The sequence below is a fragment of the Salmo salar genome, chromosome 03 (assembly GCF_965601325.2).
Source record: "Salmo salar chromosome 03, fSalSal1, whole genome shotgun sequence".
Lineage (NCBI taxonomy): Eukaryota > Metazoa > Chordata > Actinopteri > Salmoniformes > Salmonidae > Salmo > Salmo salar.
Window position 1 is genome coordinate 19,921,313 of NC_138293.1, and position 26,263 is coordinate 19,947,575.

The 26,263-nt window shown below is 43.2% G+C and overlaps 2 protein-coding genes across 2 annotated transcripts in view; one reads left to right on the top strand and one right to left on the bottom strand.

The window, feature by feature from the left end:
- Positions 1–26,263, bottom strand: part of LOC106599558 (chloride channel protein 2) — a 128,100-nt gene that overhangs the window by 52,202 nt on the left and 49,635 nt on the right. The window contains exon 2 of the mRNA XM_082973343.1: positions 16,236–16,389. Within this exon, the coding sequence (XP_082829469.1) occupies positions 16,236–16,389 (154 nt within the window). The remainder of the gene's footprint in view (positions 1–16,235; positions 16,390–26,263) is intronic.
- On the top strand, positions 17,861–24,018 carry LOC106599556 (zona pellucida sperm-binding protein 4). Its single transcript, XM_014190848.3, has 8 exons — positions 17,861–18,298; positions 18,505–18,692; positions 20,735–20,832; positions 21,047–21,204; positions 21,488–21,680; positions 21,859–22,006; positions 22,231–22,306; positions 22,576–24,018. Exons 1-8 carry the CDS (start codon positions 17,935–17,937, stop codon positions 22,647–22,649), a joined length of 1,299 nt encoding a protein of 432 aa, XP_014046323.1. The 5' UTR covers positions 17,861–17,934; the 3' UTR covers positions 22,650–24,018.

Below are 26,263 nucleotides of genomic sequence, written 5' to 3' on the forward strand. Positions count from 1 at the left end.
GCCCTACTTCATAAACGTACATATTATCTAACTTTGCTTTTCACAGGATTGGTTAATTCTTGAGGTTCATAGGGTCTCCAACGAGCTAGGTAAATCTGCTTCAAGTTTTAATGCACCGTATTGCTGGAACAAAATTCGAAATACATTTCATCTTGATGTTCTGGTGCCGTTGGTGCAATTTAAAGTATTGATTGGGGACTTATTTGTGGTGGAATGTAACAGTTCTTCTGGGTGATTTGAGGTGTTTTATTTGTGCTTCCCATTAATGTGTTTTTGTAATTTAATGTGTATATAAAGTGCCTTCAGAAAGTATTCATACCCCTTGACTTATTCCACATTTAGTTGTGTTACAGCCTGAATTCCAATAATAATAATTCTCACCCATCTATGTACACACAATACCCCATAATGACAAAGTGAAAACATGTTTTTTTGAGTTTTTGTAACTATGTGACTCACCACCTGGATTCGGTCTTATGTAGCAAAATTTGAAATTGGGTTTTTTACATTGGAGAAAAGTAGAGACTCAGAGCTACAAAATGGAATATCATACACAGCATTTTTGAGGAACAATGGGAAAGTATTTCTACTTTGAAAGTTGATACACTTGTAAACTCACTTTTGAAAAAAGGGCCTTTGAATATTTTGGTACCTACTAAAGAGCTCTCCTTTGTCTACACCAATTCAGCATTGTTCACACCCTCTTATCCCAGCCCCACCCATCTCTTTAAGGATTCAGATATGAGGTCATGTGCTAAACAGTGAGTAGTGTAGTAAAGATTAAGACTAAAAGTGGTAGTAGCCTACAATAAGGAAACATTCCAGGTAAACAAAAAGTGTCCAGATAAAAATGTTTTATAAATATTAGATGACGCTTACCCAGACACACTTGATGGGTAATGTGAAAGAAATGCTTTAACCCCCAGCCACATCCAGTGGTGTAAAAAGTACTAAATTGTCATACTTGAGTAAAAGTATAAATCATTTCAAATTTCTTATATTAAACCAGACGTCACAATTGTATTTTTTTAAATTATTTATTTATTGATGGATAGCCAGGGGCACAATGTACTTAAGTATCAAAAAGGTAAAGTAAAAATATTAACCATTTGAAATTCCTTATATTAAGCGAACCAGATGGCACAATTGTATTATTTATTTTTATTGATGGAGAGCCAAGTGCACACTCCAACATAATTTACAAACAAAGCATTTGTGTTTAGTATATTATATTGAAAATGAAATACAGAAATATTTCATTTATTTACAGTAAGAATTCACACCCCAGAGTCAATACTCTGTAGAAGCACATTTGGCAGTGATTACAGCTGTAAGTCTTTCTGGGTAAGTCTGTAAGAGCTTTGCACACCTGGATTATACAATATTTGCCCATTATTTTCAAAATTCTTCAAGTTCTGTAAAATTGGTTGTTGATAATTGTTAGACAACCATTTTCAGGTCTTGCAATAGATTTAAGTATACTGAGCAAAAATATAAAGCACAACATGCAACAATGTCAAAGATTTTACTGAGTTACAGTTCATATAAGGAAATCAGTCAATTGAAATAAATAAATTAGGCCCCAATCTATGGATTTCACATGACTGGGAATACAGATATGTGCAGTACCAGTCAAAAGTTTGGACACACCTACTCATTCAAGGGTTTTTCTTATTTTTTTTTACTATTTTCTACATTGTAGAATAATAGTGAAGACATCAAAACTATGAAATAACACATATGGAATCATGTAGTAAGCAAAAAAGTGTTACACACTGTCATGACGTTGGCCTGTGGGTAAGGTTTATGACCCCCCCCCCATAAATATCTTTCTCTCTTCCTCTCTTACTGACCCTACTGAAGGACTGCTGTCCTGTTAAATATAGAGAGTCTGGGAACATCAAACAAATGGAGAAAGGTACCACATATTTTGTTAATAAAACCAGTTGGAAATATGCTTGGGAACGTAATGAGTATGTATGTCAGTTCGGTTGTCATCTGAGACATTATGACTGATGACAGGACGACATAAACTGTATCTGAGAAAGTATACACCCTCTGGTTATCAGAGTCACATGGAATTGTTATGCAATTGAAATGTTTGATATTGAAAATGTTTGTTAGGAGATGAAATGTAATTTTAGCTTCCGAATGAGAGATTTGGGTTTTCATAAGGAAAGTGCCCTGCTCGATCAGTAACCCAACCCTGTGAAGAGACAGGGGTTATAAACGATGAAACACCTCCCTCCCCCTCTCCACTATATAATCCTTTGACGAAAAGATAACCAGGTTGTTCCAGTACGTGAGGTCTGCAGCCTCTACATTAGAAGGACACACATGTCAAGTACAGAACTAAGCCAACCTCGGCGTGAGCTCTGGTATGAACTGGTATGAACTTTGAGCTTATTCACTACAGAAGTGCTACTTCCTAGCTGTTGAGTTAGCAGCGGCCGCTGCTAACGTGGGTTAGGAAAGGACGGACGACGGATCCAGTCTAACAACCAGACGAAGATACCACCACGTATCCAATGGACCACCATTGACATTCTTCCGAAAACAGGGAGATCTGTTGGCGAACCCGGCCAGCATCTACGACCAATCTACCGAAGCGCAGCTCAGAGTAAATATTTATTGCATTTTCCTTTTCCAAATGGGCGGTAATTTAGAATGCATAAGATAATGTATTTACGATAGCATAGCTGCTGTTTCTGTGTTCCTAAATCTTCCCGCTCTTTCATTCAAGCCCAACCCCCTTTCCTTTGTGTAACTAGCTTTCATACAGGTTCCATCCACCAGGAAGTTTTCTGTATGACATCATTGTATTCTGTGTATTTGTAATTCTGTGTGATTAGTTAGGTATTTAGTAAATAAATAATTAAACCCAATTTTGTATTGCTGATTCAACTTGTTAGCCAGGGTTCGTGAAGATAGCCAAGAATTTACAACTTTCATTATGAGACTGAAAATAAGACAAGGATTAATATTGACTTCTATCGAGGTAAAATATTACTAAGTATTTTAAGAGTTTATTCGGAAGATAACAGCTCTATAAACGTTCTTCCGTGGTGCCCCGACTTTCTAGTTAATTACATTTACATGATTAGCTTAATCAGGTAATTTAATTACAGAGAAATCATTTTATAAATTAGCATGTCATATCATTTAATCCGGCATAGCCAAAGACACGACAACATATAAAAATATATTTTCGATTTTAGTTCTTCAAAGTAGCCACCCTTTTCCTTGATGACAGCTTTGCACACTCTTGGCATTCTCTCAACCAGCTTCACCTGGAATGCTTTTCCAACAGTCTTGAAGGAGTTCCCACATATGCTGAGCACTTGTGGCTGCTTTTCCTTCTCTGCATTCCAACTCATCCCAAACCATCTCAAATGAGTTGAGGTCTGGTGATTGTGGAGGCCAGGTCATCTGATGCAGCACTCCATCACTCTCCTTCTTGGTCAAATAGCCCTTACACAGCCTGGAGGTGTGTTGGGTCATTGTCCTGTTGAAAAACAAATGATAGTCCCACTAAGCGCAAACCAAATGAGATGGTGTATCGCTGCAGAATGCTGTGGTAGCCATGCTGGTTAAGTGTGCCTTGAATTCTAAATAAATCACTGACAGTGTCACCAGCAAAGCACCCCCACACCATCACACCTCCTCCTCCATGCTTCACAGTGGGAACCACACATGCAGAGATCATCCATTCACCTACTCTGCGTCTCACAGCGGTTGGAACCAAAAATCTCAAATTTGGACTCATCAGACCAAAGGACAGATTTCCACGGTCTAATGTTCATTGCTCGTGTTTCCTGGCCCAATCAAGTCTTATTATTATTATTATTATTATTATTATTATTGGTGTCCTTTAATAGTGGTTTCTTTGCAGCAATGCGTCCATGAAGGCCTGATTCACACAGTCTCCTCTGAAGAGTTGATGTTGAGATGTGTCTGTTACTTGAACTCTGTGAAGCATTTATTTGGGCTGCAATTTCTCAGGCTTGTAAATCGAATGAAATTATCCTCTGCAGCAGAGGTAACTCTGGGTCTTCCTGTTCTGTGGTGGTCCTCATGAGAGCCAGTTTCATCATAGCGCTTGATGGTTTTTATGACAACACTAGAAGAAACTTTCAAAGTTCTTGACATTTTCTGGATTAACTGACCTTCATGGTCTTAAAGTAATGATGGACTGTCGTTTCTCTTTGCTTATTTGAGCTTTTCTTGCCATAATATGGACATTTCTGGCATTGTGTTGTGTGACAAAACTGCACATTTTAAGTGGGCTTTTATTATCCCCCATCACAAGGTGCACCTGTGTAATGATCATGCTGTTTAATCAGCTTCTTGATATGCCACACCTGTCAGGTGGATGGATTATCTTGGCAAAGGATAAAAGCTCACTAACTGGGATGTAAACTAATTTGTGCACAACATTTTAGAGAAATAAGCTTTTTGTGCATATAGAACATTTCTGGGATCTTATATTCAAGCTCATGAAACATAGGACCGAAACTTTACATATTGCGTTCATGTTTTTGTTCAGTGTAGATTTAAGTCAAAACTGTAACTCGGCCACTCAGGAACATTCACTGTCTTGGTAAGCAACCAGTGTAGATTTAGCCATGTGTTATAGACTATGGTCCTGCTGAAAGGTGAATTCCTCTCCCAGTGTCTGGTGGAAAGCAGACTGAACCAGGTTTTCCTCTAGGATTTTGCCTGTCCTTAGATCCATTCCTTTTTTTTTTATCTTGAAAAACTCCCCAGTCCTTAATGATTACAAGCATACACATAACATGACGCAGTCACCACTATGCTTAAAAATAGGAAGAAAGGTACTCAGTAATGTATCGTATTGGACTTTGTATTCAGGACATTTCTTGCAGTATTACTTTAGTGCCTTGTTGCAAACAGGATGCATGTGCATGTTTTGGAATATTTGAATTATGTACAGGCTTCCTTCTGTTCACTTTGTCAATTAGGTTAGTATTGTGGAGTAACTACAATATTGTGATCCATCCTCAGTTTTCTCCTATCACAGCCATTAAACTCTAACTGTTTTAAAGTCACCATTAGCCTCATGGTGAAATCCCTGAGAGGTTTCCTTCCTCTCTGGCAACTGATTTAGGAAGGACCCCTGTATCTTTGTAGTGACCGGGTGTATTGATACACCATCCAAAGTGTAATTAATAACTTCACCATGCTTAAAGGGATATTCAATGTCTGCTTTTTAATATTTTTCCCATATGCCAATAGATACCCTTCGCAAGGCATTGGAAAATCTCTGTCGTCTTTGTGGTTGAATCTGTGTTTGGAATTCACTGCTCAACATAATTGTATGTGTGGAGTACAGAGATGAGGTAGTCACTCAAAAATCATGTTAAACACTATTATTGCACATAAAAAGGACGTCATGCTGCTTGCTCAGAGAGTACCACTTCCTCCCAATTCGGCAAATACCAATACAAAACTCAGGACCTCTGCCTCACAAACACACGTGACTGTCCTCCCTCAAGAGTCTTAGCCGGTCACGCCACCTCAAAAGCTAGCTACACATACACAGAGTTAGTCCATGCAACTTACGTGACTTGTTAAGCACATTTTTACTCCTGAACTTATTTACGCTTGCTATAACAAAGAGGTTGAATACTTAGACTCAGGACATTTCAGCTTTTAATGTTTTATTAATTTGGAAAAAATATGATTCCACTTTGACATTATCAGTTATTGCGTGTATGCCAGACACAAAAAAATCTAAATTTTATACATTTTAATTTACGCTGTAGCACAACAACTTTTGTCAATACTTTCTGAAGGCACTGAAAGTCTACAGCAGAGGTAGTGCCTACAGTGCCTTCGGAAAGTATTCAGACCCCTTCACTTTTTCCACATTTTGTTACATTACAGCCTTATTCTACTTTATTTTTTATCAATCTACACACAGTTCCTCATAATGACAAAGCAAAAACAGGTTTTAGGATTTTTTTGCAAATTTATAAAAATAAAATCACATTTACATAAGAATTCAGATGTTCGATTGGGCTCAAGTCCGGGCTCTGGCTGAGCCACTCAAGGACATTCAGAGACTTGTCCCAAAGGCACTCCTGCATTGTCTTGGTTGTGTGCTTAGGGTCATTGTCCTGTTGGAAGATTAACCTTTCCCCGGTCTGAGGTCCTGAGCACTCTGGAGCAGGTTTTCATCAAAGATCTCTCTGTATTTTGCTCTGTTCATCTTTCCCTCGATCCTGACTAGTCTCCCAGTCCCTGCCGCTGAAAAACATCCCCACAGCATGATGCTGCCACAACCGTGCTTCACCGTAGGGATGGTGTCAGGTTTCCTCCAGATGTGTCGCTTGGCCTTCAGTCCAAAGAGTTCGATCTTGGTTTCATCAGACCAGAGAATCTTGTTTCTCATGGCCTGAGAGTCTTTAGGTGCCTTTTAGCAAACTCCAAGCAGGCTGTCATGGTACTTTTACTGAGGAGTGGCTTCCGTCTGGCCACACTACCATAAAGGCCTGGTTGGTGGAGTGCTGCAAAGATGGTTGTCCTTCTGGAAGGTTCTCCCATCTCCACAGAGGAACTCTAGAGCTCTGTCAGAGTAACCATTGGGTTCTTGGTCACCTACATGACCAAGGCCCTTCTCCCCCGATTGCTCAGTTTGGCCGGGTGGCCAGCTCTAGGAAGAGTCTTGGTGGTTCCAAACTTCTTCCATTTAAGAATGATGAAGGCCACTGGGTTCTTGGGGACCTTCAATGCTGCAGAAATGTTTTGGTAGCCTTCCCCAGATCTGTGCCTTGACACAATCCTGTCTCGGTGCTCTACGGACAATTACTTCGACCTCATGGCTTGTTTTTTTCTCTGACATGCACTCTCAACTGTGGGATCTTATATAGACAGTTGTGTGCCTTTCCAAATCATGTCCAATCAATTGAATTTAACACAGGTGGACTCCAATCAAGTTATAAAAACATCAAGGATGATCAATGGAAACTGGATGCACCTGAGCTCAATTTCAAGTCTCATAGCAAAGGGTCTGAAAACTTAGGTAAATAAGATTTTTTATTTTTAATACATTTGCAAAAATTTCTAAACGTTTTTCATTTTCTCATTATGGGGTAATGTGTGTAGATTGATGAGGGGAAAAAAACTATTTAATCAATTTTAGAATAAGACTAACGTATCAAAATGTGGAAAAAGGGGACTGAATACTTTCCAAATGCACTGTATATTTTGTGTATAATGTGTATATTTATGTTGTATTATACAGGGCACATCTGAAAAAGAGACCTAGGTCTCAATACATGTAGGTAGGGGTAAAGTGACTATGTATAGGTAATAAACAGTGAGTAGCAGCAGTGTAAAAACAAAGGGGGGGGGGGGCATTCACTGTCGCACTCCTGCCACCATCATTACGCACACTTGCTTCCCTCGTCACGCGCATCAGCGATCATTTGGACTCAATCACCTGTGTTATTTCCTTCCCTATATTTGTCTGTCCCCCAGCTCTGTTCCCCGCTTCCGCATTAATGTTCGTATGTCGTTTTGTTACCCATGTGCTGACGCTGTTCCTGTCTTGTTCCTTGTCTGTTCCTCATTAAATGTTTGACACCCCGTACCTGCTTCTCGAATCCAGCGTCGATCCTTACACCTTCACTGCCACAGGGATATACATATAATTTTCTCCTTAAATAAACATACCACTGATTTTAAATTCAAGAGAGATGGACAAGTCGGAAAGAAGATGGAGGGAGAGGGGAAAAGGAAAGAGATTGAGAGAACTTATAAATTAAGAGAGTCAGAACAGCAGTGGAGCAAGACAGACAGACAGACAGACAGACAGAGAGAGACACAGAGAGAGACACACACACACACACACACACACACACACACACACACACACACACACACACACACAGAGAGACACACACAGAGATGAGGCAGTAGCAGGGGTTGAGAGGACAGGTTACACAGGGACATTGAGGTCCCCCCAGGGGGCAGTAGTGGAGCACAACGGGGTTCGTGACAGCATGACAGGGCCAGATGACCCACCTGCTGAATGGCACCTCACCCACACCTACGCATGGGAATGCAGAGACACACACACACACAGGCAGTGGCAGATTTAGGTATATGCGACATGGGCAGCCGCCCAGGGCAGCACGGAGTGCCCGCACCAAAAAAAATTGGAATGGTGACATTTTCGCGATCGTTTTTCTATCACTCATTTGCACGTCATGTCAATGATATGATGTCACCGTGTGGGACTGTGGGTCAATTAAACTTGTCGAAGTGGGCACCCTGATTCTAGTTTGTGAGCTAGGCAGGCTACTGCCAGGGAAGGTCTCCCACTCAGAAGTACGAGATGGGTAGGGCGACGGGGGAAGGTTGACCTCAGGTCTCCCCACTGGAAGCCCGAGGTAGGGGGAGTGGGGGAATCTATCAAATAGCACACCTCTAACTTTGTACAGTACTAATGCAATTAGTAAAATCACTACGAAATGCTACCAAATAAACCACAATTCATCCACAATACTGTTAATGTAACGTTTCACAGACATATTGTTGCATTTTTTTCTGGTTTATGCAAAATCGTTCTTCTACACCTGCATTGCTTACTGTTTGGGATTTTAGGCTGGGTTTCTGTACAGCACTTTGTAACATCAGCTGATGTAAGAAGGGCTTTATAAATAAATTTGATTGATTGATGGTTAAAAAGAAAAGAACCAGTCTGCACACCACCAAGCTGAACTGGTTTAGTCTTGACTCTTGGTTGACAGTGTTGGGGGATGGGTAATGTATTGATGCTCAAGTGTCAAATCAACATGTCTTTGTTACTTCTTTTTGATATTTATGAGTCTTATTTTTGTATATATTTTTTAATTTATATAGTTTTAAATGTTATGATTATTTATTTGTGTTCCAAATGTCTGAATAAATCTTTTTTTTTTTTTTTGTAGGGGGGCTGAAGGGTGGGCCCAGGGAGCCATACAAGCTAGAACCGCCACTGCACACAGGCATACTGTATACACACACACACACACACACACACACAAGTTTGGCATGTGGTGGGTGGCCCTCTGCCCGGTGCTTCCATGGGCAACTTGCTCTCCTTATATCCGCTGCCACAGTAGCGTGACAGTCTTAAGTCTTCTTCTCAACCCAAAAGCCAAAACAGAGAGTCTGCCAGATACACTGTGTAATTAATTGCTTATTCTGTTTCGGAATATGAATCGTACAAACATACTGTAAATTATAGAATCACATTTAGGCCAACAATATCAAAACAAATGTGAGTGTAAACTCCCTCAGCAGAACAGTCACTAGCAAGCAGTGCACAAAATGGGAAAGCCTATTTTATGGCAAGGCACTGCCACATCTCAAACAAAATCTCCAAGAATATGACCACTCATATTTACTGACCTGTGTAATGACCTCAATAGGACCACTCATATTTACTGACCTGTCTAATGACCTCAATAGGACCACTCATATTTACTGACCTGTCTAATGACCTCAATAGGACCACTCATATTTACTGACCTGTCTAATGACCTCAATAGGACCACTCATATTTACTGACCTGTCTAATGACCTCAATAGGACCACTCATATTTACTGACCTGTCTAATGACCTCAATAGGACCACTCATATTTACTGACCTGTCTAATGACCTCAATAGGACCACTCATATTTACTGACCTGTCTAATGACCTCAATAGGACCACTCATATTTACTGACCTGTCTAATGACCTCAATAGGACCACTCATATTTACTGACCTGTCTAATGACCTCAATAGGACCACTCATATTTACTGACCTGTCTAATGACCTCAATAGGACCACTCATATTTACTGACCTGTCTAATGACCTCAATAGGACCACTCATATTTACTGACCTGTCTAATGACCTCAATAGGACCACTCATATTTACTGACCTGTCTAATGACCTCAATAGGACCACTCATATTTACTGACCTGTCTAATGACCTCAATAGGACCACTCATATTTACTGACCTGTCTAATGACCTCAATAGGACCACTCATATTTACTGACCTGTCTAATGACCTCAATAGGACCACTCATATTTACTGACCTGTCTAATGACCTTAATAGGACCACTCATATTTACTGACCTGTGTAATGACCTCAATAGGACCACTCATATTTACTGACCTGTGTAATGACCTCAATAGGACCACTCATATTTACTGACCTGTGTAATGACCTCAATAGGACCACTCATATTTACTGACCTGTGTAATGACCTCAATAGGACCACTCATATTTACTGACCTGTGTAATGACCTCAATAGGACCACTCATATTTACTGACCTGTGTAATGACCTCAATAGGACCACTCATATTTACTGACCTGTGTAATGACCTCAATAGGACCACTCATATTTACTGACCTGTGTAATGACCTCAATAGGACCACTCATATTTACTGACCTGTCTAATGACCTCAATAGGACCACTCATATTTACTGACCTGTGTAATGACCTCAATAGGACCACTCATTTACTGACCTGTGTAATGACCTCAATAGGACCACTCATATTTACTGACCTGTGTAATGAGTGAGTGATCACTGTGATCCAATGACCTCTCCTATGAGTGCACCACCACCACTGAACTGACAGCGTCGACCTACGCTGAGTGTACAAAACATTATGAACACCTGCTCTTTCCATGACATAGACTGACCAAGTGAATCCAGGTGAAAGCTATGATCCCTTATTGATGTCACTTGTTAAATCCACTTCAAATCAGTGTAGCTGAAGGGGAGGAAACAGGTTAAAAAATGATTTTTAAGCCTTGAGACATGGATTGTGTGTGTGCAATTCTGAAGGTGCCAAAGATTTAAGTGCCTTTGAACGGGATATCAAATCAAAAGTTTATTTGTCGCGTGCGCCGAATACAACAGGTGTAGACCTTACAGTGAAATGCTTACTTACAGGCTCTAACCAATAGTGCAAAAAAGGTATTAGGTGAACAATAGGTAGGTAAAGAAATTAAACAACAGTAAAAAGACAGGCTATATACAGTAGCGAGGCTATAAAAGTAGCAAGGCTACATACAGACACCGGTTAGTCAGGCTGATTGAGGTAGTATGTACATGTAGATATGGTTAAAGTGACTATGCATATATGATGAACAGAGAGTAGCAGTAGCGTAAAAGAGGGGTTGGCGGGTGGTGGGTGGGACACAATGCATATTGTCCGGTTAGCCAATGTGAAAGAGCACTGGTTGGTCGGCCCAATTGAGGTAGTATGTACATGAATGTATAGTTAAAGTGACTATGCATATATGATAAACAGAGAGTAGCAGCAGCGTAAAAGAGGGATTGGGGGGCACACACAATGCAAATAGTCTGGGTAGCCATTTGATTACCTGTTCAGGAATCTTATGGCTTGGGGATAATAACTGTTGAGAAGCCTTTTTGTCCTAGACTTGGCACTCCGGTACCGCTAGTAGAGAGATAGTAGGGAGAGTAGAGAGAACAGTCTATGACTGGGGTCTTTGACAATTTTTAGGGCCTTCCTCTGACACTGCCTGGTGTAGAGGTCCTGGATGGCAGGCAGCTTAGCCCCGGTGATATACTGGGCCGTACGCACTACCCTCTGTAGTGCCTTGCGGTCAGAGGCCGAGCAATTGCCGTACCAGGCAGTGATGCAACCAGTCAGGATGCTCTCGATGTTGCAGCTGTAGAACCTTTTGAGGATTTCAGGACCCATGCCAAATCTTTTTCGTTTCCTGAGGGGGAATTGGCTTTGTCGTGCCCTCTTCATGACTGTCTTGGTGTGTTTGGACCATTCTAGTTTGTTGTAGATGTGGACACCACGGAACAACCTGCTCCACTACAGCCCCGTCGATGAGAATGGGGGCATGCTTGGTCCTCCTTTTCCTGTAGTCCACAATCATCTCCTTAGTCTTGGTTACTTTGAGGGATAGGTTGTTATTATGGCACCACCCGGCCAGGTCTCTGACCTCCTCCCTATAGGCTGTCTCGTCGTTGAGCAGGCCTACCACTGTTGTGTCGTCTGCAAACTTAATGATGGTGTTGGAGTCGTGCCTGGCCATGCAGTCATGGGTGAACAGGAGGGGACTGAGCACGCACCCCTGGGGAGCTCCAGTGTTGAGGATCAGCGTGGCAGATCTGTTTCTACCTACCCTCACCACCTGGGGGCGGCCCATCAGGAAGTCCAGGATCCAGTTGCAGAGGGAGGTGTTTAGTCCCAGGATCCTTAGCTTAGTGATGAGCTTTGAGGGTACTATGGTGTTGAACGCTGAGCTGTAGTCAATTAATTACATTTTCACATAAGTGTTCCTTTTGTCCAGGTGGGAAAGGGCAGTGTGGAGTGCAATAGAGATTGCATCATCTGTGGATCTGTTTGGGCGGTATGCAAATTGGAGTGGGTCTAGGGTTTCTGGGATAATGGTGTTGATGTGAGCCATTACCAACCTTTCAAAGCACTTCATGGCTACGGGTCTGTAGTCATTTAGGCAGGTTGCGTTTGTATTCTTGGGCACAGGGACTATGGTGGTCTGCTTGAAACATGTTGGTATTACAGACTCAATCAAGGACATGTTGAAAATGTCAGTGAAGACACCTGCCAGTTGGTCAGCACATGCCCGGAGCACACGTCCTGGTAATCCGTCTGGCCCCGCAGCCTTGTGTATGTTGACCTGTTTAAAGGTCTTACTCACGTCGGCTACGGAGAGCATGATCACACAGTCGTCCGGAACAGCTGATGCTCTCATGCATTCCTCAGTGTTGCTTGCCTCGAAGCAAGCATAGAAGTGATTTAGCTCGTCTGGTAGGCTCGTGTCACTGGGCAGCTCGTGGCTGTGCTTCCCTTTGTAGTCTGTAATAGTTTGCAAGCCCTGCCACATAAGACGAGTGTCAGAGCCGGTGTAGTATGATTCAATCTTAGCCCTGTATCGACGCTTTGCCTGTTTGATGGTTCGTCACAGGGCATAGCAGGATTTCTTGTAAGCTTCCGGGTTAGAGTCCCGCACCTTGAAAGCGGCAGCTCTACCCTTTAGCTCAGTGCGAATGTTACCTGTAATCCATGGCTTCTTGTTGGGGTATGTACGTACAGTCACTGTGGGAACGGCGTCCTCCATGCACTTATTGATAAAGCCAGTGACTGATGTGGTGTACTCTTCAATGCCATCGGAAGAATCCCGGAACATGTTCCAGTCTGTGATAGCAAAACAGTCCTGTAGTTTAGCATCTGCTTCATCTGACCACTTTTTTATAGACCTTAGTCACTGGTGCTTCCTGCTCTAATTTTTGCTTGTAAGCAGGAATTCGGAGGATAGAGTTGTGGTTGGATTTACCAAATGGAGGGCGAGGGAGAGCTTTGTATGCATCTCTGTGTGTGGAGTACAGGTGATCTAGATTTTCTTTCCCTCTGGTTGCACATTTAACATGTTGATGGAAATTTGGTCGAACTCATTTAAGTTTTCCTGCATTAAAGTCTCCGGCACCAGCTGTTTACAAATATGCACAGACACCCCCCCTTACTGGAGTGTGCTGTTCTTTCTTGCCGGTGCAGCGTATATCCCACTAGCTGAATATCCATGTTGTCATTCAGCCACGATTCCGTGAAATAGGATATTACAGTTTTTGATGTCCCGTTGGTAGGATATTCGTGATCGTACCTCATCTAGCTAATTCCCAGCCGAACGGACGCTGTTCTGACGGTAACTCACAGTAGGTTGGTGGCACCTCAATTGAGGAGGACAGGCTCATGGTAATGGCTGGAGCAGAATTAGCTGAATGGTAGCAAATACGTAAAACAGTTTCCAGGTCTGATGCCATTCCATTTGCTCTGTTCCAGGCATTGTTATGAGCCGTCCTCCCCTCAAGCCTCCACTGGTGCAACTCAATATTAGGAAGGTGTTCTTAATGTTTTGTATACTCAGTTTATGCTCATTGTACTATATAGAATACAGTAGATGGCCGATGGTGGTGAGTGAGACGAGTCAGTCACACTGGATTACACATTAGCCTATCATGTTAGCGAGATCTCCCTCTGAGCTAACCCACTCTCGCCCTCTAAAGCTAACGGTCACAATGAGCCGCTCAGTTTTTTGCAGAGTGTGTAGGCTGGGCTCTAAAACCCTCTGGATTTTGGAGTAGAACAGAGGCACATACTCCGACACACACACACACACACACAGAACAAAGGCACAAACTCATGCTACGAGTTGAGGTATTGTGGTGTAGGTGGGAGAATGGCTGGGTTCTGTACTCCTGCTGTTGTACAAAATGTACAAGAACGCGGAAAGATATCTCTAGTACACAAGTAGTATTTAAGAGTCCTTTTATTTTTTACATTAAAAAAAACCACACACACAACCAGTCAAAAGTTGGGACACACCTACTCCTTCAAGGGTTTTTTTTTTTATTTCCACATTGTAGAATTAATAGTGAAGACATCAAAACTATGAAATAACATATGGAATCATGTAGTAACCAAACAAGTGTTAAACAAATCAAAATATATTTTATATTTGAATTACTACAAAATTAGCCACCCTTTGCCTTGATGGCAGCTTTGCACACTCTTGGCATGCTCTCAACAGGTGTGCCTTGTTAAAAGTTAATTTGCTTCCCAAATTGTGTCAAGTTGGCTGGATGTCGTTTGGGTGGTGGACTATTCTTGATACATGGGAAACTGTTGAGTGTGAAAAACTCAGCAGCGTTGCAGTTCTGGCACCTACTAACATACCCCAGTCATCCCCTTGAGACACAATCCATGTCTCAAGGCATACAAATCCTTCTTTAACCTGTCTACTCCCCTTCATCTACACTTATTGAAGTGGATTTAACAAGTGACATCAATAAGGGATCATAGCTTTCACCTGGATTCACTTGGTCAGTCTATGTCATGGAAAGAGCAGGTGTTCATAATGGTTTTGTACACTCAGCGTAGGTCGACGCTGTCAGTTCAGTGGTGGTGCACTCATAGGAGAGGTCATTGGATCACAGTGATCACTCACTCATTAGACAGGTCCGTAAATATGAGCGGTCTTATTGAGGTCATTAGGTTGGTAAATATGAGCGGTCATTAGGTTGGTAAATATGAGCGGTCATTAGGTTGGTAAATATGAGCGGTCATTAGGTTGGTAAATATGAGCGGTCATTAGGTTGGTAAATATGAGCGGTCTTATTGAGGTCATTAGGTTGGTAAATATGAGCGGTCATTAGGTTGGTAAATATGAGCGGTCATTAGGTTGGTAAATATGAGCGGTCATTAGGTTGGTAAATATGAGCGGTCATTAGGTTGGTAAATATGAGCGGTCATTAGGTTGGTAAATATGAGCGGTCATTAGGTTGGTAAATATGAGCGGTCATTAGGTTGGTAAATATGAGCGGTCATTAGGTTGGTAAATATGAGCGGTCATTAGGTTGGTAAATATGAGCGGTCATTAGGTTGGTAAATATGAGCGGTCTTATTGAGGTCATTAGGTTGGTAAATATGAGCGGTCATTAGGTTGGTAAATATGAGCGGTCATTAGGTTGGTAAATATGAGCGGTCATTAGGTTGGTAAATATGAGCGGTCTTATTGAGGTCATTAGGTTGGTAAATATGAGCGGTCATTAGGTTGGTAAATATGAGCGGTCATTAGGTTGGTAAATATGAGCGGTCATTAGGTTGGTAAATATGAGCGGTCATTAGGTTGGTAAATATGAGCGGTCTTATTGAGGTCATTAGGTTGGTAAATATGAGCGGTCATTAGGTTGGTAAATATGAGCGGTCATTAGGTTGGTAAATATGAGCGGTCATTAGGTTGGTAAATATGAGCGGTCATTAGGTTGGTAAATATGAGCGGTCATTAGGTTGGTAAATATGAGTGGTCATTAGGTTGGTAAATATGAGCGGTCATTAGGTTGGTAAATATGAGCGGTCATTAGGTTGGTAAATATGAGCGGTCATTAGGTTGGTAAATATGAGCGGTCATTAGGTTGGTAAATATGAGCGGTCATTAGGTTGGTAAATATGAGCGGTCATTAGGTTGGTAAATATGAGCGGTCATTAGGTTGGTAAATATGAGCGGTCATTAGGTTGGTAAATATGAGCGGTCATTAGGTTGGTAAATATGAGTGGTCATTAGGTTGGTAAATATGAGCGGTCATTAGGTTGGTAAATATGAGCGGTCATTAGGTTGGTAAATATGAGTGGTCATGTTGACATCAGTCGGTCACTCACCATGACACTTGGCGCAGGGGTCTTTCTCATACTCTAGCAGCTCTGCCGACCGGCTGCGAACGCTGGTGGACCTCCGCAGTCCCCCGCCATCACGCAGGCGTGCCGCCTCCTCCTTGGCATACACACCGAGCTCCTGTGTGTAACGCCCATACATCTGAACAAGAGGGGGGGGATGGAGAGAGAATATTAGTTAATTTTCAAGTATTCAAAGTGACCCTCATTATACTCAACCAGCTCCTGAGTCCTGTTTAATATAATACATTGATCCATGGGAGAGAAAACGATAGAGGTCAAGAGAAAGTTAGACAGAGAGGGGACGGCAGGTATTAAAAAGCAGGTGTGTCCAACTCATTCCACAGACGGCCGGCTGCCTGCAGGTTTATGTTTTTTCCTTTCAATTAAGACCTAGACAACCAGGTGAGGGGAGCTCGTTACTAATCAGTGAGGGTAATTCATCAATCAAGCACAAGGGAGGAGCTTGGCACTTGGCCCTCCGTGGAATGTGTTTGTCACGTGGAATATCTACTTTTTTTTATGAAAGAGAGGGGACAAGAATAGGAAGCAACTTCATACTATTGAGATGGATCAAAAGAGGACAAGTATACCAAAGTATTGAAATGGATCCATTTGATAGAAACAATTCCTATGTGATGATCGCTCCCTAGAGCCAACCAAGCTATCAATGAGCTGCACCTTCCAGGCCCTGACTGATTAACTACCCAGGGATGCCTTCCAGACCCTGACTGATTAACTACCCAGGGATGCCTTCCAGGCCCTGACTGATTAACTACCCAGGGATGCCTTCCAGACCCTGACTGATTAACTACCCAGGGATGCCTTCCAGGCCCTGACTGATTAACTACCCAGGGATGCCTTCCAGGCCCTGACTGATTAACTACCCAGGGATGCCTTCCAGGCCCTGACTGATTAACTACCCAGGGATGCCTTCCAGGCCCTGACTGATTAACTACCCAGGGATGCCTTCCAGGCCCTGACTGATTAACTACCCAGGGATGCCTTCCAGACCCTGACTGATTAACTACCCAGGGATGCCTTCCAGGCCCTGACTGATTAACTACCCAGGGATGCCTTCCAGGCCCTGACTGATTAACTACCCAGGGATGCCTTCCAGGCCCTGACTGATTAACTACCCAGGGATGCCTTCCAGGCCCTGACTGATTAACTACCCAGGGATGCCTTCCAGGCCCTGACTGATTAACTACCCAGGGATGCCTTCCAGGCCCTGACTGATTAACTACCCAGGGATGCCTTCCAGGCCCTGACTGATTAACTACCCAGGGATGCCTTCCAGGCCCTGACTGATTAACTACCCAGGGATGCCTTCCAGACCCTGACTGATTAACTACCCAGGGATGCCTTCCAGGCCCTGACTGATTAACTACCCAGGGATGCCTTCCAGGCCCTGACTGATTAACTACCCAGGGATGCCTTCCAGGCCCTGACTGATTAACTACCCAGGGATGCCTTCCAGGCCCTGACTGATTAACTACCCAGGGATGCCTTCCAGACCCTGACTGATTAACTACCCAGGGATGCCTGCCAAGCCCTGACTGATTAACTACCCAGGGATGGCGACAGCTCAACTCTTAACGAGGAGGGGCGGAGCATCTGCCAAACAAACGCACTCAATCAGGTATAAAAGCCTCAGCAATTCCTGTGGATACAATTGTGTAGTACAATGGCATCATCAGCAAGGTGTGTAGTTGTGTTGCTGGCTGTGTTTGTGTGCTACAGTAGTGTAAGTACTTGGGGAATGCTACTACAGACGCACCAGTCTCCAGTAGTTCAGCAGGTCAAGAAGGTGAGGCAGCAACCTCAGACCAGGCCATTAACATATGACCAGCAGGCCAAGAAGCTGAAAAACCAGCCCCAGTGGTCGCCTCAGCAAGTTACCCAGAGACCAGATGCCACAACTCCTATTGAGAAATGCCAAGTGAAAGAGGAAGAGCGGCTTACTTGTGGTGTCCCTGATCTTACTCTTGCTCAATGTGAGGCAATCAACTGCTGCTTTGATGAGTGGCGGTGCTACTATGGGAAAGCAGGTGACTGTTTTGGCTTTTCCCTTTTATTTTACAATTTGCATGTTCTTTGCATTTGCCCCTGCCTAGCTTGTTAGACTCTGATTTTATGGAGTTATATTAGTGCCAACATATGTTGTGAATTAAATGTTCTGTTGGCACTATCATAACTTTCTAGAGTGGCGCATGAGCAATTACTCATATCCTCTCTGTGACCACTCCTTCCTCAGTGACTGTACAGTGTACCAGAGATGGTCAGTTTGTTGTTGTGGTAGCCAGGGATGCCACTCTGCCCAACCTGGACCTTGATACCATCAGTCTGCTTAGACCACAAGATGCCCTCTGTAAGCCTGTTGGCACCACTAAAGCCTTTGTCATATACCAGTTTCCTGTCACAGCCTGTGGCACCACTCTCATGGTGGGTAAATATTTTTCTCAATGTGTGACGCAATGTAAATCTTGACCATCTAGGAAGTGTTTTATGAACCCAATCCTTTGCTTCCAGTGGGTTTTCATATTTAGGCCTTGGTCAATGCTGCTGGGGTTCTATTCTGCCTGGTAGTTTGAGTCCTCTCTCGTTTTTTTTTTTCTCCTCGGAATTAGTCCCAACACCAGGGCCCAGTTTAAAAGTTCTGGATTTTATGATTTAATGAATTAACAGAATTTGACTATAGTCCCATTCAAGTCCATGATTTGTCTCATAGGCATTTAATCCCATCTGATAAAATCTAGAGAATGCAGGGACCTGCATTAATTTAACCCTCCTGTTCATTTCATGTTAATTTAAGTTATTGATCATTACAAGTTTTGAATTCTATTTGCTATTTATGGCCTCATTGACCTGAGCTCATACAACTAGTTTTGACAAAAAAAGCATAATGTATGGATTATGTTGACTATAACAAATACTCAGATGAAACAGTGCTAATTATCAGACTACTTTGTCAATTTTTTATCAAGGACATTTGGTTTGATACCTTTTCACATTTTTAAATAGTGGCACAAAATAACCTGTTCCAGGTTAAAACTGATATGATGATAGTAAAGGAAGGGTATGGGAACTTTACCATAATACAAAATGACCTGTTCCAGGTTAAAACTGATATGATGATAGTGAAGAAAGGGTATGAGAACTTTACCATAATACAAAATTAATGTCTGAACACAAAGAATAAACAATGTTCACATTCTGTTAATCAATGTTTACATTTTGTGTTCTCAAGCACATGTTGGACAATATGTGGTGGTTGCATGTGCCTAGCAAATATATGCACTGCATTTATGGCACATGATGCTCGTTTTGACATCTCTTGGTGCGCACAGATTGCACCTCTTCCTTCTGTCTCTGGCAGCTGTAGATCTTGCTTCTGGCCCTTGGATGTCTTACCAATCCAGCAAAGGATTGTGTTCGCGCAAGGTATTCGCCTTTGAATGAAAGGTGCCACCATGGCTTCCACAACTTCTAGTAATAGTCTCCTCTTGAAGAATTTCCCCTGCTTCCAGCCTGTATTCACACCAGACGTGTTTTAGGCCGACACAGATTGGATGTTGAAGAACACCACCACGGGCCAACGTGCCGTCATCCTCTTACAATAGTTTGTGCCAGTAACCTGAGTGCAACAATCCGTAAATAAAATGAGGACATACAAGTGATGCGTCATAGTAATGTGAGACATTTCTTAAATTAAAACACATTTACATAATCAAATGAATAGAATTGACTCCATATTGTTCACAAATTCAATGAGCATTTTGCCGAACATGTCTTTGTTTAATCTGCACAATAAAAATATCTGTTAAGGGGGAAAGTACATGAGATTTGAACGATGGTAACATACCTTATCAAGGTTGTCAACTCCCACTTTGTTCCTGTTGTAATCCAGCACAGCGGCATCTCTGTGCAGTTGTCATCAGGAGCGCACTTTCTTTTGGCAGTAGGACACAAGTGCCGGTGAAGGCATATTTAGAGGGAAAACAATCCCTGTCCTTGGTAGTAAGGCAGGAGGTAACTCTGGCTTGTTCCTTCTGACTGTCCCCACCATGGTCATTTTTTTGGAGCAGCTCCTGACCAAGAGCATATGAGGGGCAGAAATTGTTGTGCCCCTGGAGACCTTCAGTCACTTCCAGGACCACCCGCTTCTCCTGGTTCCTTTCAGGAACACCGTCAGCAGGTTTCCTGGTGTAACCCTGCATCTTCCAGGCATAACTTTTCCTGGCATCACATGCTGCCCAGATCTTTAGTCCATACTTAGTTTGCTTGGCGTTTTTAACTTGTGTTCCTGATCAAAACACCCACAATTTAATAAATCAATGCCCTGTGTGGACAGTCATGGAACCTCATAACAATCAGATTAAATTAATTATATTTTTCAAGGAACTTATAAATCAGTCCAATTCAACAGGCAGAGCCTGGATGTTGGACCCATTGGCCTATGCTGAATGCTGTTTTGTCCATTGCAGGAGGAAAGTGGCTATGTGGTCTATGAGAACAATATGATGTCTTCCTATGAAGTGGAGATTGGACCTCGAGGCTCAATCACTAGAGACAGCCACTTTGAGTGAGTCTTCCCTCCATGAAATGTAACGCCACAAAGTTCACTTTAGCCAATTCCACTTGAGGCTTAAGTGAAATGGCCAGTACAGTATTTTTAAATGTTTCTTTAATATTTTCTGTCACAGCTTAAGTCACTGTATTAGCCCACCCTGAGTCTGTGGAACAACTCAGTTCTGGCCTAAAGTACTTGGCATCACTGTCAACATGTTTTCTTCTAGGCTGCAGTTCCAGTGTAAGTACTCTGACACTGCGGTGGTGTTTTTGGGGGTTGAGGTGAATGCTGTTCCGCCCCCTGCTCCAGTCACTGCTACTGGATTTGTCCGAGTAGAGCTCCGACTGGCCAGCGGACAATGTTACAACAAGGGATGTGTGGAAGGTAAACTGGAGAAATGGTTTTAGTAGAATAAAATCTTGCTGTGATAGCTTGTCCCTGACAGGAAATTGCTTCATCATACAAGGGGTTGGTGCAGACTTTGACTCAAGCCAAACTAACACCTGATTCTACAAATCCTAGTATTAAATTAAGGCTTAGTTGCATGCGCTGGGTTACTACTTAGGTGGACCAAATGCCTGTTCCAACATTCTGTTTAAGATGGTCAGCACTGTTCTGAAACTGCTGCACTTCAGCTTGTTGTGTGAATGCTACCCTTTGTCCACAGAAGTGGAAGCCTACAGGTCATACTACAGTGAGGCAGACTACCCAGTCACAAAGCTCCTGAAGGATCCAGTGTATGCAGAGGTTCACATCCTGGGGCGGACAGACTCTAACCTGGTCCTGAATCTGGACTACTGCTGGGCAACCTCCACCCCCGGTCCCCTCAGCTTGCCCAAGTGGGACCTCCTGGTTGATGGGTAACTAGAGAAATAAGATGGTTACCTTGCTGTGTGATGTTTGACCAACTTTCAATTGGTGCTTACATGTGACACGTGTAACTTGTAAACTAACTGCAGTCTTCCAACCAGGATTTCTGAAACCTGGGGAAGGTTTCTGGAATTGCCCCACACTATTCCTAACAATTACTTTCTCCAGGTGTCCGAACCAGGCTGACCGTTACCTGACCAATGTGATCCCTGTTGATGGCTCCTCTGGCCTTGAGTTCCTGACCCACTACAAACGCTTTGCGGTCCAGATGTTCACCTTTGTGGATGCAGACTCTTTGGCCCCTTTGAAGGACAGGGTACTGTATTTACTCTATTACAGCAGGAGTATTCTAATCAGGGTCTCATGGTCTACTGCTGGGGTTTTTGCCCTGATGCTTGACGGATTTGCCAGAAAGTCTACCCTCAAGGCTGAATCTGTCACTATGTTGAAAAGCAGTGCTGTTAACTTTAGACCAGTTTGAAATGGCCTTGGTTTAAATGGCTAATGTAGTTGATACATTTAAAGTTTGCTTTCTATCAGGTCTTCATCCACTGTAGTACAGAGGTGTGCCACCCTACTAGGACCCACTCCTGTCAACAGAGCTGCAACAGGCAAAGTAAGTAGCTTTTTTGTATCTTCCAGTTGGTGTTGAAGTACAACTTGCTGTTCATCTAGCCTAATTTTGTAAAGGTGTCATCGACCCTGGTCCTATAGGGCTATGGGCTGTACATGCCTTGGCTCCATCCCAGCATGAGAATGCAATAGCTATACCTTTGTTTGACCAGGGTGACTGTAAATGCTAATTATTTTGTGCGTCTCAAGTTGGGATTTAGGGCCTTAGTGTCAAGCCAGTTTGTGCCTCATGAGCTCCTGTTGCTCCTTTAGGGAGAGATGTGGCTGCAGTGAATTCTGTGGATGGAGAGATGGTGGTGTCCAGTGGGGAACTCATTCTGACCTGACCATAACTACCTTCCACCTGTCAGGCGTGAAGAAATACTTCTGATCTACTTCAGCTTGGGATGAAGGCCTCACTCTTTGACCTTGTAGCATACACACAATGCATATTGTGACTTGTAATCCTTTGGCTTGATTAATGAAATGCTTGACATTGAAATATCTGAAAGTTGTGACTTGAATTCTTTCTACGTTTTGAGTGGCGGCTTGTTGCTCTAAGAACTCTGGTTGTGGCATCCTTTCAATAACCTTGGCTGGCTGCTTTCACCAGTTATTTTGACATCTACATGCCACTAGCATTTCATATAAGGGTAATTTGTCAATGCCGTCACTACTTGAGGAATAATTTCTAAGCTAATTAAATAAATGGTAACACATTTTCTGTAACCACTGACCTACAGTGTATATGGAGGGTAGCTTCACATGTGCTGTGTCCCGGCATCGCTGAGACCAAGCAAAGGGAACGCTCTAAAAGCAGTATACTTGAATCCTGAAATGAATCAGTGACATGTCTAACAGGGTGATTCAGTATAGCAGAGGTGGCTTGAGGGCAAGATCCTGCAGATAATGTTAGGGTCATGTGGCGAGGGATGTCTATGGAGAGCCTACTGTACCTGCCCTAGCATCTGGCTTTCACCTGTACTGACCCACTGCATATGACCACACTACCTAAACTCACATGACTGCACCTACACAGGTCATCCTTGCATCACCAACTGCCTGGAGTTTCAAATGTCTTAATGTTGACATGGTCCATGCAACCTGTATACACAGTTCATTGGGTCAGTGCAGTCCCTTTCAGTATGTAGAGCATTATTGCATGGAACTCCCAGCTCAAATGAACAGCAACCCTGGTTTCATAAAAGCTCTCCCTTATTTGACCGTGTACTCGTATGTAGGCTACATGTACCTTTTTTAAATTGATCTGTCCTTGAGCTGTTTAATGTTCTCTAATGTGTGGACCCCAGGAATAGCTGCTGCTTTAGACTCAGCTTACGGGGATCCTAATAAAATCCAATCTCTGCAACCTGTATAAACACCAGTTCATACAGTCAGTGTAGTCCCTTCATCCCTATACTGCCTCCCATCTCTGAACCCCCCCCCCCCCCACACTCTGTTCAGGTGCGCTGAGCATAACGCCTCCCCAGACGCCTTTCTCTCTACCATCCCTATTGGCTCTCTTCAGCTACCATCACTTTCCTAACTCCCTCTCATTCATCTTTGTCTTTACCACTATTGATGGGCATCGCAATTCCTCCAGAATCACTTTCTGCTCACTTAAGCAGGTGAGGTACAGAGGGAAGCTGAGCAGCCATGACTTCTGTCTGAAAGGGGAGAGTATTTCACTTGCTTTGTCAATGTAAACATGTTTCCCATGCCATTAAAGCCCATTGACTTGAGAGTTGTCCAAAAGCCCATCTCACATCACTTTACTACCATCCGCTCCTTCTTCCCATAGCTCCCATTTAACCAAAGTAACTCCACCTAGCACACTGCAATACCTCATCCAAGCCCACTACCGTGTAGACAGCCAGTTACATCCTGACAACACACACTGGCTGACGTTTGTGGAAATACGTGATAAAGTTGAAGTAGGAAGTTTGCATACAGCTTCGCCAAATACATTTAAACCAAGTTTTCCACAATTCCTGACATTTAATCCTAGTAAAAATATCCTGTCTTAGGTCAGGATCACCCCCTTATTTTAAAAATGTGAGAATAGTGATTAATTTCTTTCATCACATTCCCAGTGGGTCAAGTTTACATACACTGAATTAGTATTTGGTAGCATTGCCTTTAAATTGTTTAACTTGGGTCAAACGTTTCAGGTAGCCTTCCACAATAAGTTGGGTGAATTTTGGCCCATTCCTCCTGACAGAGCTGGTGTAACTGAGTCAGGTTTGTAGGCCTCCTTGCTCGCAAACACTTCAGTTCTGCTCACAAATTTTCTATAAGATTGAGGTCAGGGCTTTGTGATGGCCACTCCAATACCTTGACTTTGTTGTCCTTAAGCCATTTTGCCACAACTTTGGAAGTATGCTTGGGGTCATTGTCCATTTGGAAGACCCATTTGCGTCCAAGCTTAACTTCCCGACTGATGTCTTGAGATTTTGCTTCAATATATCCACATTATTTCCCTATGCCATCTATTTTGTGAAGCGCAAAGCACCCCCGCAACATGCTTCCACCCCTGTGCTTCATGGGCGGAGGGTGTTCTTCGGCTTGCAAGCCTCCCCCTTTTTCCTCCAAAACATAATGGTCATTATGGCCAAACAGTTCTATTTTTGTTTCCTCAGACCAGAGGACATTTCTCCAAGAACTACAATCTTTGTCCCCATGTGCAGTTGCAAACCGCAGTCTGACTTTTTTTAATGCCGGTTTTGGAGCAGTAGCTTCTTCCTTGCTGAGTGGCCTTTCAGGTCATGTAGATATAAACTCAGCAAAAAAAGAAACATCCTTTCACTGTCAACTGTGTTTTATTTTCAGCAAACTTAACATGTGCAAATATTTGTATGAACACACGATTCAACAGACATAACTGAACAAGTTCCACTGACATGTGACTAACAGAAATTGAATAATGTGTCCCTGAACAAAGGGGGGGTCAAATCAAAAGTAACCAGCTACATTAAGTACTGCCGTGCATCTCCTTATGGACTGCACCAGATTTGCCAGTTCTTGCTGTGAGATGTTACCCCATTCTTCCACCAAGGCACTTGCAAGTTCCCGGACATTTCTGGGGGGAATGGCCCTAGCCCTCACCCTCTGATCCAACAGGTCTCAGATGTGCTCGATGTGATTGAGATCAAGGCTCTTCGCTGGCCATGGCAGAACACTGACATTCCTGTCCTGCAAGAAATCACGCACAGAACGAGCAGTATGGTTGGTGGCATTGTCATGCTGGAGGGTCATGTCAGGATGAGCCTGCAGGAAGGGTACCACATGAGGGAGAAGGATGTCTTCCTCTAACGCACAGCATTGAGATTGCCTGCAATCACAACCTCAGTCCGATGATGCTATGACACCACGATGGACCCTCTACCTCCAAATCGATCCCGCTCCAGAGTACAGGCCTCGGTGTAACGCTTATTCCATCGACGATAATCGCGAATCCGACCATCAGCCTTGATACAAAACCGGTGATGTCTGGGGAGGACCTGCCTTACAACAGGTCTACAAGCCCTCAGTCTAGCCTCTCTCAGCCAATTGCAGACAGTCTGAGCACTGATTGAGGGATTGTGCATTCCTGGTGTAACTCGGGCAGTTGTTGTTGCCGTCCTGTACCTGTCCCGCAGGTGTAATGTCCGGATGTACCGATCCTGTGCAGGTGTAACACGTGGTCTGCCACTGCGAGGATGATCAGCTGTCCGTCCTGTCCCTGTAGCTCTGTCTTAGGCGTCTCACAGTACGGATATTGCAATTATTTGCCCTGGCCACATCTGCAGTCCTCATGCCTCCTTGCAGCATGCCTAAGGCACGTTCATGCAGATAAGCAGGGACCATGGGCATCTTTCTTTTGGTGTTTTTCAGGGTCAGTAGAAAGGCCTCTTTAGTGTCCTAAGTTTTCAGAACTGTGACCTTAATTGCCTACCGTCTGTAAGATGTTAGTGTCTTAACG